Here is a 17,518-nt window from a genome sequence, read left to right as displayed (position 1 = left end):
ATTTCCCTAAACATTCAACCACTACACATTCCTCCAGAAGTCTAACGCCTCAAACTTCATTTCCATGACTCACGAATTCAACATTAACTTGAGAATTAAAAGACCAAAAGCGATATGAATCAGACACAAGAATCTCATAAGAAAAATATGAAACAAAAAGTTACAGATTGCAAACAGAAATCAAATCAGACTATCGATGATGCAAGAGAAGAAACTTACAGTCGAGACACCACCACCGACGATGATGCTACAACTAAATGTCCAATGTAGTCATCAAATAATTTACTTCCAACTAGATGGTGGAAACAATATTCCTTTCAACGAGAGAAAGTAGGAAATATCATTTTTGTTTTAAGGGGTGATGGTGAAACAGTAATAATTTCAAAGAGTAAAAGGATACTCAAGTATTAACTAACATATTCCGTGGATGTGGTTGATGTTTTTGCAGTTCCCATGGCAAACAATTTTATCAGGTGTAGAAGACAATAAGCATTATCAAATTCGCAAAATAATATCCATGAGACCAACACATAGTTAAGGTGTCTATTGATTATGATAATCACAATCATATACAGTATAAACAACCTGTAATAGTAAATAATGTGTAATTGCAGCATAAAATCTTGGGGGAAAATCCAAAAAACAAGAAAGAAAAAACTTAAAACCTATGATGTACATGTACAAAGATGGTCTGATGCCCTAGCGCGGCTTGAGAAGTGTCGTCGCCATCGCTCGATGGTGCTTGTTCTACTGCCGTCGGTCGCTGCAGGTCGTGGGTATGCTATTCGGGCTGTAGCAACACACAGAAGAGGGGGCTTTGGCGGGTTGATGCATTTCGTGAGAGAGAAGATAAGGTGGTAAAATAAATATAAAAAATTGTTTGGGATTCAAAAGAGAGGGTATTCTACAATGTCGTTCTTAAACCGACATTATTGGTACACCTACAATGTCAGTTTAAAACTGACATTAAAGATCCACATTTTGTTGACAAAATTGACATTGTACATCTATTTCTAGTTTTTTTTTTTTTTTAACCTCCATCAAAGCTCAAATTTCTGGTAGTGTAACAAATGAAGAAATTTGGACTATTTGACGACCACTCAAAATAATTCTTAAGCATATTTTAATCAATTTTTATAAAAAAAATGATTAAATAAAAATGAATTTTTGATAACTATTTTTTTCTCAAGTCAATCTGTACGATTCTATGACATGAATATGACTTAACTAACATGTATTATACTATCAATTTCGAAGTCTATTTAATTTTAAAACATTGAATTTGTCTCTATTGGTATAAATGATTTAACTAGAAATTTTAAATTTATTTTAAAATATTATCTAAATAGATTTCGAGATTAATTATTAAACATTTGTCACAATTATTGAACTAAGTCAAATATGTCAAATATCATAACATTCAACATTTGTCACAATTAGAGTTAGAAAATATTGCTTCATAATTACCGAGATTCATAATATTGATTTTGAAAAACTAATCTATCAAATATTCCAGATTTGAAATATCGATTTCCATGAAAATATTGAGGTAGGCCTTATTTTTATCAAAATTTCGATAGAACTACCGATAAAATTTTGATTTTGATTGGTACTTTTAGAAAAATTATAAAAATAAAAAATTTAAAAAATAAATTTAAATTAGTAAATAAATATTTATGATATTTAAACAAGTTAATGATGTCTATTTTTATATTATATTTACATTAGTGATATTTTGTTGCTTAATTATTATGTTTCGTAGATTTTCTACGATATAATGAAAATATCGATTCACTTATCACGTCAATATCAAATCCATGAAAACGTGAAAATATCGATTCACCTATATTTAAATATTATTTCTTTTGGCGGGAAGCAATATATTTGAAGCTTAGGATTTCGTAATGAAAATTCAATTCTAATTTTTTTTCTTTAAAAAAAGAGTTTTAAAATATTTCAAGCTTAGGATTTCGTAATGAAGTTTAGGATATTGAAAATAAAACTATTGAAAATATTTTTAAATATAGTATAATGATACAATGATAGAATAGAATTTTTTTGTCATTTTGTTATATTGATAAATAAATTGATTATTTTGCTATATATATGAAGAGATTTCGATTTTTCTTTTTTTTAAGATTTTTTGACCAGATGATTTTAATATCTTGACTAGTATATATGAATCTTGAAGGATTATATTCAAACATATGGAATACGACTTTTACGTACTTCTCTTGACTAATTACCCTTTAGTATAAAATAAATTAGTAAAAGTATACTGAAATTGATTTTAAATTAAACCATCCAAAATATTTGGGATTTGGTTTTATATTTAATAATTAATTTTTGTATCTTCAAAATATATATATAAATATATATATTCATATATATGGTGCTGCCGCCAAAACATTAAAGAAATTTATTTTTATCTTTCCTTTTTGTTTTTGGTTCATGGTGAATCGTAGTATTTATAATCCATGCTTCATATTAATATTTCTGTCGATTGCCCTAAGAAATTCAGATCAGGAAAATTCTGTAAGAAACAATTCTCTTAGTTTTGAGCCATGAAGAATCCCTTTATAAATTCATCTTTATCTCCAGATTGTGACCAATCTCTTAGGCCGAAGAGGATGATTACGAAATTCCCAAACCCTAACAACAGCAATGGAGTCCAAAGTCAAACGCAAATCGACGGTTTCGACAACTCTCATGGTTCCTTTTGGTTTCGTGGTCGTCTTCTCGGCAAAGGTAGCTTCGGCTCTGTTTTCTTAGCCCAAATTAACACAGACTTTTTTATCGATTCACATTATGGTAAACTTCCTCTTGGTAAATATATTGCTGTCAAATCTTCCTTCTTCAAAGATTCCTCCTCCCTTCGATTTGAGAAGAAGGTACTTGATGCTTTCAAGTCTTGCTCTAATGTAGTTCAATGTTATGGACATGAAATTACAAATACTGTATCTGGCAATTACATTTACAATTTACTTCTCGAGTATTGTTCTGGAGGTAGTTTGTACGATCGTATTACGAAATTCGGACCCAATGGCTTGTCGGAATTGGAAGTTCGTCGATATACCAGAGACATTGTCTATGGAATTTATTCTATTCATGGACTTGGATATATTCATTGTGATATTAAACCAGAAAACATACTTCTGATTCCGAGTTTTGATCATGGAGGATTTTTGGTTGCGAAAATAGCTGATTTTGGATTGGCAATGCAGATGACCAATGTAGTGAATATTGATGACGATAATAGTACTAGGGGAACTTAATCATACATAGCACCAGAGTCATTAAGAGATGGCTACTTAGATTGGCCCGTTTATATATGGGCACTTGGATGCGTGGTGTTGGAGATGTTGACCGGAAAAAAATTGTGGAGGTCTAAAAAGTTTGATCTTGATATGCTCACGTATATTGATCATAGCAACAAATTCTCAAAAATTCAAAATAAGTTATCACCGATGGCAATTGATTTCGTGAGAAGATGTTTGGTAAGAAACCCTTATAAAAGATTGCCCGCAAGATTGTTGCTTGATCATCCATTCATTTATCATGTTTCATAATCATTTTAGAAGTCAATGTATTACTTATTTGTAATTCAATATAATTCGAATTGATATAATCTGAGAATGTGTAATCCTCAATTTTCATAAAGAAATTTTTCTATAATGAATTTATTAAAATTTGTACATCTGATGATCTTTTTAACTTGGCAATGGACAATATGATTATCAAACTTTTCATTAAATTTGGTCAATTCTTAAATTTCAAGTATTCTATTTTAGTTACTCTTAACATGACTAGAGCAATAATCAATTTTAATATTGAACAATAAAATTGATCAAGTAGTAAATAAATAATATCTTCCTAAAATTAGATTTGAGAATCTTTAAAGACTAACAAAGTAAACTGAGATTAATCATGTAAAGAAAATGAAATAAACTTTCGAAAGTTAACTTAAACGAACAAAGAATAACAATATATTATATGAGAGAAAATGAAAAATCATAAATATTTGAACTAAAAATAAAATTAATAGCACCCAAAGTCCGTAGTGGCCACTTGCAATTCTTGATAAAAATATAAATTTAATGAATTGAATGTCAAATTTGCAATTTCAAGGAGATGAAGGTCTAAAGAAAGTGAAATTGGAATTTAGATGTTTATTAGCTATAAAATTGACTCTAACAACTTCAACAATGGTCACTATTAATATTTATCAAGGAATTTCATCCGTTTCTTTTTCTCCTTCTCTCCATTCCTCTAATATTTTCGAAAGACTCTACTCTTCAGCCACTGCCAACGACAAACTCCAGTGAAAATCATGGACGGTGAAAGACTCCTACAACCACTTCTTAATGCATATTATTCATCAATGGTACTTAAGGACTTAAATCTAACTACAAGGGCAAAACAATAATTTCGGCTCAACTGTGATAGAAGCAATTTGTGAAGGGTCAATGCACGTTTGATTGGTTATATCTAATCAGCTATCGAATTTTAGTAGAGTGACCGACAGTTAATGAGAATTAATTAATTTAATTCAAGAGTTTAATTAATTAATCAAATACCACTTCACTTTCAATCTATAGATCCATAAGTTTCCCTCAGTAATTCAACTGGGATTAATGAGAATCTAATTGATTTTGGATTAATTTGAACAGTTCAAATTAATTGAGTGAATTAATTATATATGATATAATTAATATAAAATTAGTTATATATGATATTTGGATTTGATTCAAATATAAATTATATGAATGTGAGTCATGTAAACACTATAGGTTGAACTTAATATGAATTTGATTCATATTAAATATTATAGGTTAAATGAGAGAATATCAAACTACAGATTATATTATATATAATATAAACTATAGGATATATGTTATATTAGATATAACATGTAGTATAATATATGTTATATATAATAAATTAGTTATATATATGTATGTATGTATGTATGTATATATGTATGTATGTATGTATGTATGTATAAATTAAATTAATTTTTTTTTAAGTTTTTAAATTTAAATTAATTAAAGGGAGAGAGTTATTGAAATAACTTTCCTGTCCTTATTCTCCCAAGATATCCCGGAAGTGTACACCTTTTGGAGAGATACGTCTTCTTCCTTGTTCACGCAAATATCACAAGGGTTTTCCTCAATTTTTTTTTAGATTGCACTGCAAATTTTCTTTAAAGAAATCTCTCCTCCATCTCTGCAAAAAATATCAAGAAGCCCACATCTCATGGTTTTGCACCTTATAGAGAATATCGAGGTAATCTAGTGGTGGTGCCCCATTTTGGTTGCTATGTTTTTTTGGGTATTTGTGAGTTCGTGGAAGAAGGAGTTCGTTTGAACAGTTAGTTACAAGAGAAGATTTTGTAAAGTGATTGGTCCTCGAGGATAAGTAAATTCCAATTTCTAATTTCCTCTCTTCTCTAGAAAATAGCATGTTGTAATTTGAATGCATATCATTATTTCCGTCCTCAGAATTTTACGCTTTTGCATAGAAAATAAAATTGGGCCACGATTCGCTTCCGTGTGGATGTTCAAACACCCTTCACTTCCAACATCTAACTTCGCACAACTACCACCTCAAGCAGCAAAAACTTTGATGTTAGGCTATTGTTAGGCTTGTTACTTTTGTTGACATGTCTTGTGTTTGTCATATTAACTGAAGCATTGTTGGTTTGATTAAAGCCTACTGTTTTCTTCTAGTTTGACTGATGTTCCGTTCCAGCTTTTTTTCATAAAGAAAGATCTCTGATTGCATATCAAGCCACGACATGTCAGCTCTCCCTTGGATTGTGGCCACAATGGCATTGTACTCTTCATCAAGTCCTAGTAGCACCTGTGAAACAAGAGCTCTTGGTGGCACTGGACTACCAGCTTGCTCGAGATTGTCAGCATTCATTTTCATGGTTTGAAGGTAATCTTCCATTTTCAAATTACCTTTTCTGGTTGTTTGAAACACGTTTAAGATAGTCTTCTTCAACCCTAGATTGAACACCAAACAGTTGTTGGATGCTGGTCCACAGATCCCTTGCACATTCACATCCCATCACTTGAACGACGACCTCTGGTGTCATGGAGTTATACAGCCAGCCGAGGAGAAGTTAATCTACAGCCATCCATGCTTCATATTGAGGATTTACCTCGGGTGTAGTTGACAAGCTGGAAGCTCCACTATCGGAACTTCCTTCTGCGCTGGGCAGAGTAGCTCCTACTCTAGTCGATCCAATCAACACACTCTCACCAACTGCAGATTGCAAGAACATTGGCGGACATACCTTTTGTCCGGTCAGGTGCCCTTCGAGTCGGTAGTTGCGAAGGATTGGAAACGCCAAGTTTTTCCATACAAGGAAGTTGCTGCAATCGAGTTTGATGGAAGTTACCTGATTAAGAAGTTGGTTTAGAGTTGGGCCGCTGAAGGTGGTTGTGCCGAGGGTGGTTCCCAGATTTCTTTGACCGACGTCGATCATTGTAGCTTTGATACCAGGTTAGAAACCGAAGCTGATGCGATATCAAGCTAACACCGGAAGCTGAAGAGTCTCAGGCTGTTAAATAGGGAGACGAAGAAAGTCGAGGGCCGTTGGTTTAGGGAGACGAAGAGACGGATGATGAAAGGAATCGGCCACCTTGGCTTTTTTCTATTTTTTCCTTATTTTATTCAATATACAGATTGTCCCATTTATACAATTGAATTCCCTATTTTGGGAATTAGGAATAAATCAACAACAAACTAGCTACACATGTGTTGTGACCTAATTGATCCTTTTGTAACTAAAACTATTTTCTTGTTGAATGGTAAGACTATAATTATAATGACTTTCCTTGATGACTGGGATGCTGAGTAGCTTTTCCTTTGATGATGTGGTTGGCTGTGTTGGCATCCTTAATACTGGTCGGGCTGTATCAACACGCAAAAGAAGTTTTCAACCATTAAATCTACGTAAATAAATTAAAAATAAAGTAGAGATTGAATCGAGAGAATGGCAAAAGAAATGGATAAAAAGGAGAATAATATCAATCTCCAAGGGTAAAAGATTGGAAGAAGAGTTACTGGCATGGCATGGCATCGGCATGCGTTTTGCTATTTCTAAATTTTTTATATTTCAATAAATATTAAATTTAATTTTAAACTTTCACAATATTTGAATTAAATTAAATCTATTAAATTATGTGTAGGTTTGAAATATATTTTCAAGTGTTTAATTTAAAAAATAAGTAAGACTTTGAAATGTTTGGCAACCACTTAAAATAGTTTTTTAAGTATATTTTAATCAATTTTTATAAAAAAAATATTTAAATAAAACTGAGTTTTTTTTAAAAATACTTTTTTCTCAAGTCAATCTGTATGACTATATGTCAACATGAATATCACTCAACAAACATATATTTGTACTATCAATCTCGAAGTCCATTTAATTTTAAACATTGAATTTCTCTCTATTGGTGTAAATGATTTAACTAGAAATTTTACATTTATTTTTAAAATATTATCTAAATAGATTTCGAGATTAATTATTAAACATTTTACCATCTCTTTATTGAACTAAATCAAATATGTCAAATATCATAACATTCAACATTTGACACAATTCGAGTTAGAAAATAGTGATTCATAATTACTGAGATTCATAATATTGATTTTTAACAACTAATCTATCAAATATTCAAGATTTGAAATGTTGATTTCCAAGAAACTATCGAGGTAGGTCTCATTTTTATCAAAATTTCGATGAAAATATCGATAAAATTTTGATTTCGATGAGTACTTTTGAAAAAAATTTAAAAAATAAATATAAATTAGTAAATAAGCATTTATGATATTTAAACAAGTTAACAATGTCTATTATTTATATTATATTTACATTGGTGATATTTTGTTGTTTAAGTATTATGTTTCATAGATTTTTCTACGATATAATAAAAGTATCGATTCACTCTTCAAGTCGATATCAAATCCATGAAAACGTGAAAATAACGGACGAAAATATTGACATGCAAATACTTACCAATAAAAAAAAAAACATGTCTATTAATTACAATCCTATAGGAGTATAAATTAAAACCCTATTCTACTAACTAACTTTAAATCCTATTTTGCTAATAAAAATGTATTGGAAATTAAAAATTTAATACATAAAATTTTGTTAAGGTTGAGAATAAATTTAAAAATTATTAAAAAATGAATAAATTGATAAAAAAAAGTCAAAACACAAATTTTCTTTTCGTGAGGAACTTGATCCCCACAAGCAATTTCACAAGAATGGTATTGAAATAGGGGGCAGGAATAGAGATAGAGAAGTCTTCCCCAACCCTGTCTTGCTTCTTGGATACTTATTGATGGATGAACAGAGACTAAGTTTTGGAATTCCTTCACAGAAATATCAATATTAAAATTATGAGCATCAATAGTATTACTCTAGGGACATATCCGAATAATTCTATTTTTTATTTGTTTTAGGGGAGCATTATATTTTAATATTATTTGTTTTGGCGGGAAGCCATATATTTGAAGCTTAGGATTTTGTAATGAAAATTCAAAATAAAATAATATCGGTTAAAGAAAAGAATGAATTTCCCTTACTTTTTTTTTTTTAATTTCTATTTCTGAAGTCTTTTTTTTAGTTTCGATTTTAAAATTTTGATTTGAGAAGTTAATTTAAATAAAACTACTGAAAATATTTCTAAATATAGCGTAATGATATAATGATAAAATAGATTTTTTTGTCATTTTGCTATATTTATAAATAAATTGGTCAATTTGTTATATATATGAAAAAGATTTAGATTTTTTTTTTTAAAAAATATTTTTTGACCAAATGATTTTAATATCTTGACTAGTAAAAAATCTTGACTAATAACTTGAACCTTGAAGGATTATATTCAAACATATGGAACACACATGCAAGTGACTTTTACATATACTGAAACTGGTTTTAAATTAAAGCTTCCAAAATATTTGGGATTTGGTTTTATATTTAATAAATAATTTTTTGTATCTCCAAAATATATATATATATATATATATATATGGTGCTGCCGCCAAAACATTAAAAAAAAAAAATCTTTTTAGCTTTCCTTCTTATTTATGGTTCTTAGTTTTTGAGCCATGAAGAATCCCTTTATAATCGAAGAAAATTTAGTAATATTTATATAGATTGCCCTAAGAAATTCAGATAAGGAAAATTCCCTAAGAAACAATTCTCTTAGTTTTTGAACTATGAAGAATTCTTTTATAAATTCATCTTTTACCCCAGATTGTGAACAATCTCTTAGGGCGAAGAGGATGAATATGAAATTCCCAAACCCTAACAACAGCAATGGAGTCGGAAGTCAAACGCAAATCAAGGGTTTCGACAACTCTCATGGTTCTTTTTGGTTTCGTGGTCGTCTTCTCGACAAAGGTAGCTTCGGCTCTGTTTTCTTAGCCCAAATTAACACAGACTTTTTTATCGATTCACATTATGGTAAACTTCCTCTTGGTAAATATATTGCTGTCAAATCTTCCTTCTTCAAAGATTCCCCCTCCCTTCGATTTGAGAAGAAGGTACTTGTTGCTTTCAAGTTTTGCTCTAATGTAGTTCAATGTTATGGACATGAAATTACAAAATCTGTATCTGGCAATTACATTATTGTTCTGGAGGTAGTTTGTATGATCGTATTACTAAATTCGGACCCAATGGCTTACCGGAATTGGAAGTTCGTCGATATACCAGAGACATTGTCTATGGAATTTATTCTATTCATGGCCTTGGATATATTCATTGCAATATTAAACCAGAAAATATACTTCTGATTCCTAGTATTGATTATGGAGGCTTTTTTTTATTGCAAAAATAGTTGATTTTGGATTAGCAATGGAGATGACAAGTGTAGTGAATATTGACGACAATAACAGTACCAAAAGAACTGAGTCATACATAGCACCAGAGTCATTAAGAGATGGTTACTTAGATTGACCTGTTGATATATGGGCACTTGGATGTGTAGTGTTGGAGATGTTGACCGGAAAACAAGTGTGGAGGTCTAAAAAGTTTGAACTTGATATTCTCACATATATTGATCATAGCAACAAATTCTCGGAAATTCAAAATGAGTTATCACCAATGGCAATTGATTTTATGAGAAGATGTTTGGTAAGAAACCCTTATAAAAGATTGCCACCAAAGTTGTTGCTTGATCATCCATTTATTTATCATTTTTCATGATCACTTTAGAAGTCAATATATTACTTATTTGTAATTTAATATAGTTTGAATTGATATGTTGGAAAATCTTGTATAATCTGAGAATGTGTAATCCTCAATTTTCATAGAAAATTTTCTCTATAATGAATTAATTAAAATTTGTACATCCGATGATCATCCTAACTTGGCAATGGACGATTCCTAAATTTCTAGTATTCTATTTTAGTTACTCTTAACATGACTAGAGCAATAATCAATTTGAATATTGAACAATAAAATTGATCAAGTAGGTAAATCAATAATATCTTCCTGAAATTAGATTTGAGAATCTTTAAAGACTAACAAAGTAAACTGAGATTAATGCTTTAAAGAAAATGAAATAAATTTTCGAAAGTTAACTTAAACGAACAAAGAATAACAATGTATTATATGAGAGAAAATGAAAAATCATAAATATTTCAACTAAAAATAAAATTAATAGCACCCACAGTCCGTAGTGGCCACTTGCAATTCTTCATAAAAATATAAATTTTACGAATTGAATGTCAAATTTGCAATTTCAAGGAGTTGAAGGTCTAAAATTTAGATGTTTATTAGCTATAAAAATGACTCTACCAACTTCAACAATGGTCACTATTGATATTTATCAAGGGATTCCATCCGTTCCTTTTTCTACTTCTCTCCATTCCTCCAATATTTTCGATAGACTCTACCCTTCGCCCATTGCCAACGAAAAACTCTAGTGACAATCATCGATGGTGAAAGACTTCGACAACCACTTCTTAATGCATATTATTCATCAGTAGTACTTAAGGAACTAGATCTAACTACAGAGGCAAAACAATAATTTTGGCTCAACTATGCTAGAAGCAATTTGTATATGATCAATGCACGTTTGATTGGTTATATCCAATCAACTATCGATCTTTAATAGAGTGACCGACAGTTAATGAGAGTTAATTAATTTAATTCAAGAGTTTAATTAATTAATCAATTACCAATGGACTTCAATCTATAGATCCATAAAGTTCCTTCAGTAACTCAACTGGGATTAATGAGAATCTAATTGATATTGGATTAATTTGAACAATTCAACTTAATTGAGTTAATTAATTATATATGATATGTGAATTTGATTCAAATATAAATTATATGAATGTGACTCATGTAAAACACTATAGGTTGAACTTAATATGAATTTGACTCATATTAAATATTATAGGTTAAATGAGAAAATATCAACTACAGATTATATTATATATAATATAAACTATAGGTTATATGTTATATTAAATATAACATGTAGTATAATATATGTTATATATAATAAATTATTTATTATATATATATAAACAAATTAAATTAAAATTTTGTTTTTAAGTTTTAAATTTAAATTAATTAAAGGGAGAGAGTTATTGAAATAACTTTCCTTCCCTTACTCTCCCAAGATATCGTGGAAGTGTACAACTTTTGGAGAGATACGTCTTCTTCCTTGTTCACACAAAGATCAGAAGGGTTTTCTCATGCCATATTTAAATAAATGCCATTTTATTCATCTAAGTTATTCCAATTTGTATTCAACTACGATTAGAATATTGACTTTGAACAAGGACCAACAAAAATTGCGTTTTCATTATGGTCTTTTGTTCTTCCTTCTTCATCTAAATAATTCTTCGCGACTTCCATAAATTATCAACACCATTAGAATATTGACTAGACCTTCAATCTCTTATATTTATCCAACTACGATCCATAACAAGTAAAAAGTGAAGTACCTAAATTAGAAATCAAACTGTTAGAATCTAAGTCTTAGGTAAAATGCAAATAGGCAATCAAATTACTTGTAACACCCCGATTTATTTTGTAATTAAGCTTTAATTTATTTTGTAATTAAGCTTGAATTTGTGTTGGACTACTTGTATAAATCAGGATTGGAGATTTATGTATTTGGCTAAAATATATACAATTTAATTATTCGGAACTAATTAAGTTTTAATTTGGCTTGCATTTGAAAATTTGATTATCTATGGAGATAATTAAATTTGTTTGTTGGAAGATTTAAAAGAAAATATATGTATTTATATTTATATTTATATATATTTTTGAAAGAGGAATGGGGAATTTGAAATTTTAAAAGGAAAAGGAAAAGGGTTAAGTTATATTTATATTTATATATGTGGGGAAGGTAGAAGGAAAAAAAGAGAGAAGAAAAATAGAATCTCTTTTCTCTCTCTCCTCAGCACAGCGACCCCCACCCCCCCCCCCCCCCTCTTCTTCTTCACCGTTTCACCACGCCCTAGCTGCCAAAGGAGCTGCTCTCATATACCCTAGCGTCATTGAAGCCAGCCACCGTCACCGCGAAGAGTTGCCGCTTTTTCAGTTCGTTCAGCACCCCAACCGGTCGCGTCTCCAACCATACCGCCGAGGATCCGCCTAGCCCGTTCAAGTCGCCCACCCTTGTGTGCCACCATTCGACCCCCCTCCCCCGGTGTTGATCCGCTTCTGCCTTCATATCCAGCCACGAGTCGACGCATCGTCGGCCACCACTGCCCCGATCTTTGCCGGAATTTTGAGAAAAACCTTGGGTAAGACTTATTTTCCTTATAATTTAGGAGGTGAAATTCACTCATTTGATTTTGGGTTAAATTAGTAACCTCTCTTTGGTTTGAAACTTAGAATTAAAGTTTGGAAGTTTTGATGCATTGACCATCAAGCTAGAGACCATTTTGTTTTGTAGAAAATTGATGAAGATTGGTAAGTGTTGGATAAGTTGTTGGATGGTTATTCTTTTAGATTAAGAGTGATAGTGGTAAAATTAAGTTATTGATTTTTGGATTTAATTCATGATCAGATTGACTAATCAAATCGAGTTTTTGAATTTGTCTTGGACCAAGCCACAACTTTAGGTTGATTCATGTGTGCTAAAGAAATTCTAATGAGATTTTGTTTTACTTGTTTTTTTTTTACCAAGTTGAGGTAAGTGGTACTATTACCGGTGCCTTCATGCTAGGCAAGCTAAATTGGATTATAAAGTTAATCAATGGACTCTAGGATCATGATTTTGTCGTTATGATATACTTGATACTTGTTGCATGACAGTTATGAGTATTATGAGCATGTTTGAAATTCTAATTAGTACTGAAATTATGTTTGTCATGATTAGACCAATAGGACAGTTTATCGTCTCACCTTGACGCATGTTTTATTTTAGAGGATCGACGAGTCTAGTTTCATGTCTGACGGTGTACCTACGGGCCGCTAGATATGCGTGAGTCGACAGGTTCACGTTCATGTTATTTTCCATGCTTGACGGTGTGCCTACGAGCTACTAGACATGCATGAGTTAATAGGTTCACGTTTATGTTATTTTCCATGTTTGATGGTGTACCTACGGGCTGCTAGACATGCGTGAGTCAACAGGTTCACGTTCATGTTATTTTTCTATGTTTGACAGTGTGTCTACACGCCGTTAGACATGCATGATTCGACAGGTTCACGTTCATGTTATTTTTCCATGTTTGTCGGTGTACCTACAAACCGCTAGACATGCGTGAATCGATAGGTTCACATTCATGTTATTTTTCCATGTTTGACGGTGTGCCATCAAGCCACTAGACATACAAGTCAAGGTAAGACAATACGTCTTTTGGTTTATTTTCATCATCTATAACTGACGTAGTTGTTTGAGCCACGGGCCATCATTCTCTACTCATGATGCATAGCCTGATCCCGGTAATAGGATCACTTACTGAGTATTTTATACTCAATCTTTATCTTTATTTTTTTTTCAGGTAAGGTCAAGGATACTCGGGTGACTGACAAGAGGAATCAGTGACAGTGTCAAAGAAACTAGAATCGCTTCCGCATTTAAATCTTTATGTTTTTTCACATTTTTATTTTATTTTATTTATGATTTTTCTTTTAATATTCACTTCATGTTAAGGGGTACCCGGCTCAAACGATTTAAATTCTTGAGTTAATGGTAGAATAGTTTCTTAAATACTTAAACAACCCAAAATCATGTCATGTCATTTTATTTTATTTTATTTTATTTTATTTTTTCTTCCTTAATGTGAATATTTATGCATGCATGCAGTAACGATTCCCTTTTTAATTGTCCTAATAAGTGGGGTTGTTACAGTTGGCATTCGAGCCCGCGTTTTGAGTTCTGTAGGTTGACTTACTATGTAAGTTCAGGTTGTTCTATTTGGCCTATAATGGATTCTTCGTCGTCTCCAGGTATGTCCCTTATGAAAAGTATCTAGGATAATATGCACCTGAGTATGTAGCATTTATGATTGCATTTGATGTGTTTTACTGGTAAGGATAGTAGCTAAGGGGTGTTGTGGACAACTGTCAAGAAATGGTACGTGTTAGGGGAAGAGAAAATCATAGGGTTACCGAAAAAGGGCGCGTTCCCGAAGAGCAAAATCCAACAGTTCAAGATCAAAATCCTCATGATAAAGATTCACAAATTCAGGATGCACAAGTTTAGGTCCCTCCGGTACCAGAGGATTCCTCACCGGCTAGGGACCCCTCAGGGTCAGGGTGGCAACGAACCCAGACAAGAAGTAGAGTCCAACACACGGCCACGCCACCACAGGTGCAGGCCACCCCAGTCATTCCATCAGAGTTTATCGATTAGGCAACCGCTATTGGGGAAGTGGTCACATCAACTGTGTTGAGTAAAATGAAGGACATGCTGGATGAACAACTGGCCCAGTTTGCCTAGTTCCAATAGACACCACCACCACAGGATCAAATGTCGGAAGTCCAGACTCAGAGCATGACCCAAAACCAAAGCATATCAGGCCTTTCGGTGGAGTGCGAGATTTCAGGAAGTACAACCCCAGCACCATCAATGGGTCACTAAAGAACCCTACCAATGCATAGCTGTGGATATCCATGATCGAAACGATCTCCCGTTATATGAAATATCCAGAAGATCAGAAAGTGCAATGTGTCGTTTTCATGTTTACTGACAAAGCACAAATTTGTTGGCAGTCGACAGAAAGGATGTTAGCGTGGGAGGGGAATCGGTGACATGGGAGCAATTCAAGGAGCGCTTTTACGCGAAGTACTTCTCTGTCAAATTGAGGTACAATAAGCAGAATAAGTTCTTAGAGCTGAGGCAGTGACACGGGTCAGTGGAGAAGTATGACCAGGAGTTTGACACCCTGTTCCATTTTGCCTCGAAGTTGGTTGCTATGGAAGCTATGAGGGCAAAAAAGTTCATTCAAGGCCTAAAGGACAGTATACGTGGTATTGTGCGAGCCTTCAAACCAACTACTCATGCTAAGGCACTTTGCTTGGCAGCTGAGGTAGACCCACAGTCAGGAGAACCCAAACCAACCAAACCAGAGAACCCACGAACCGAAGCGAAACATTACTTCACGACCCACGCACGAGTCGAACGCTGAACCGCGCTTCTTCTCCATCTTGGAGCATAACGATGTTGTGCCCTAGTACCGTGATGCTACGGAAAAAAAAACTTTGTCGGCCGCATCATATCGTCGTGACGCTAGGGCACAACATCGCGATGCTACTGTACATTCGCCTACTATACAGATCTGAATTCTTTCGTTTTTGCTCCGATTTGGGCTTTGATTTCTCTAGAAATTCACTAGGAACATCATGAGTCACTCAAAACTATAATAATACATACTTTGTCGCAAAATTCATGCCTAAACACAGGCCCTTACAAACCAAATTGTAAAAGAAAAGCGAGAAAACTAAAAAGCCAATCCTGAAAACATCCAATAATTCTAAACATTTATTATAGTATTCATCACATGAACAAATTGCATAGAATGTAAACCCACCAATTTTGTAAATATAATTCTGGAAAATAAAAGGAATTTGGGATCCAAAAACCTCTGCTCTGATACCAATTGAAAGAACCGGTGAACATTCACAATAGAAGAAGATCGGTCCCATTGTTACAATTTTCACATAATCCCAATTTTACAGAAACATAAAAATTATGCATATCAATCAAATTTACAGCATGCAAATTCATAGAAGATTTTAGGGATGAAGAACGCTTACCCTTGTAGCCAATTTTCTTCGTGAATTCCCTTAATCCGGTCATGAACACTTCGATCAGGACAAAACGATCTCCAAAATCGAAAACCCAAAATGTCCACCATCACAAATGGAACCTCCTGTATTCTCTGTTAGGGTTTGAGAATTCAAGAGTTTTGGACTCTAAATTTTGAGAAGAGAGAGGAAAGGATGAGAGTGAGAAAAAAACACAATTTTGTTCTCTATAAATTCTTGGGATTTTTCGAGAGAACTCCCACTGACCTTTGCATTAAAATTGCCAAAGATAGATAAAAATCACATTCCCCATTCAACACCACGATTAATGTGGAGGAAAAGTAGGGAGGGAGTAACTCCCTCATTTAATTTAATTCAAAATTAAATTAAACAAAAAAATATATAAATATAATAACTAACTTATGATATGTATATATAACTATATGTTATATCAAATATAACATATAATCTATAGTTTTTATATTGTATTAAATATAATATAACCTCTCTCAATTAATCATGGGTTTTAGTATAAATCACATTTATACTAAATTATATGAATCTCATTCATATAATTAGTATTTAAATCAAATTCAAATATTTAATTCCTCTAAAAAAAACTTTATATTATAATGTATCAAATACATTATATTCATTATATCACATATAATTAATTTAATTAATTATGTCACATATATAATTAATTCCCTTAATTAATTTGAACAATTCAAATTAATCCAACATTAATTTTCAATAATCCCTGTTGAGCTATAGAGGAGATCTTATGGACCTATAATTTGAAGCTTCTATGGTACTTGAATAATTAATTAAACTCTTTAATGAAGTTACCCAATATCCATTAACAGACAGTCACTACACTAAAAACTGAATCCCTCTAATGAACAATAAGTCATAGTCCATCTATGTCGAAGTCCCTTTCGAGCCAAGAGAGTGTGTGGCCACATTGTTCAAGCCCTGGAATCATCTCTTAAGGTAGCAATTTATCTACTTACTCCGATATCAGTGAAAGAGTGGATTCCGTCTTGTGTAGCTGTGTTCTCAACTCCTCAATCAGATGAATCCCCAAAATGGTACACATATTGAGTGGACGATCTGACCATTCTCGCCCATGCAAATCAAAAGATCGCCTTCATAGTCAGGAGTTCACAACTCACTCAGGATTCAGATCATGTCACCCTACTATTAACGGTGTTCATAATGAGACTAATCATTCCGTGGCTCGTCTTATCCAAACTCTTTGTATAAGATACC

At 32.3% G+C, this 17,518-nt stretch overlaps 1 protein-coding gene across 1 annotated transcript; it reads left to right on the top strand.

Annotated features, from left to right (window-relative positions):
* Positions 1-2,564: 2,564 nt before the first annotated feature.
* LOC120073612 (mitogen-activated protein kinase kinase kinase 20-like) lies at positions 2,565-3,275 on the top strand. Its single transcript, XM_090311984.1, has one exon. It carries the CDS (start codon positions 2,565-2,567, stop codon positions 3,273-3,275), a length of 711 nt encoding a protein of 236 aa, XP_090168110.1.
* Positions 3,276-17,518: the final 14,243 nt, after the last annotated feature.

The sequence above is a fragment of the Benincasa hispida genome, chromosome 3, assembly GCF_027475165.1.
Source record: "Benincasa hispida cultivar pf3 chromosome 3, pf3_genome.v1.1, whole genome shotgun sequence".
Classification (NCBI taxonomy): domain Eukaryota; kingdom Viridiplantae; phylum Streptophyta; class Magnoliopsida; order Cucurbitales; family Cucurbitaceae; genus Benincasa; species Benincasa hispida.
This window is presented reverse-complemented; position numbering and strand designations above follow the sequence as displayed.

Excerpts from the sequence above, each read along its gene's own strand:
- LOC120073612 (XM_090311984.1), top strand. The coding sequence starts at position 2,565 with ATGAAGAATCCCTTTATAAATTCATCTTTATCTCCAGATTGTGACCAA.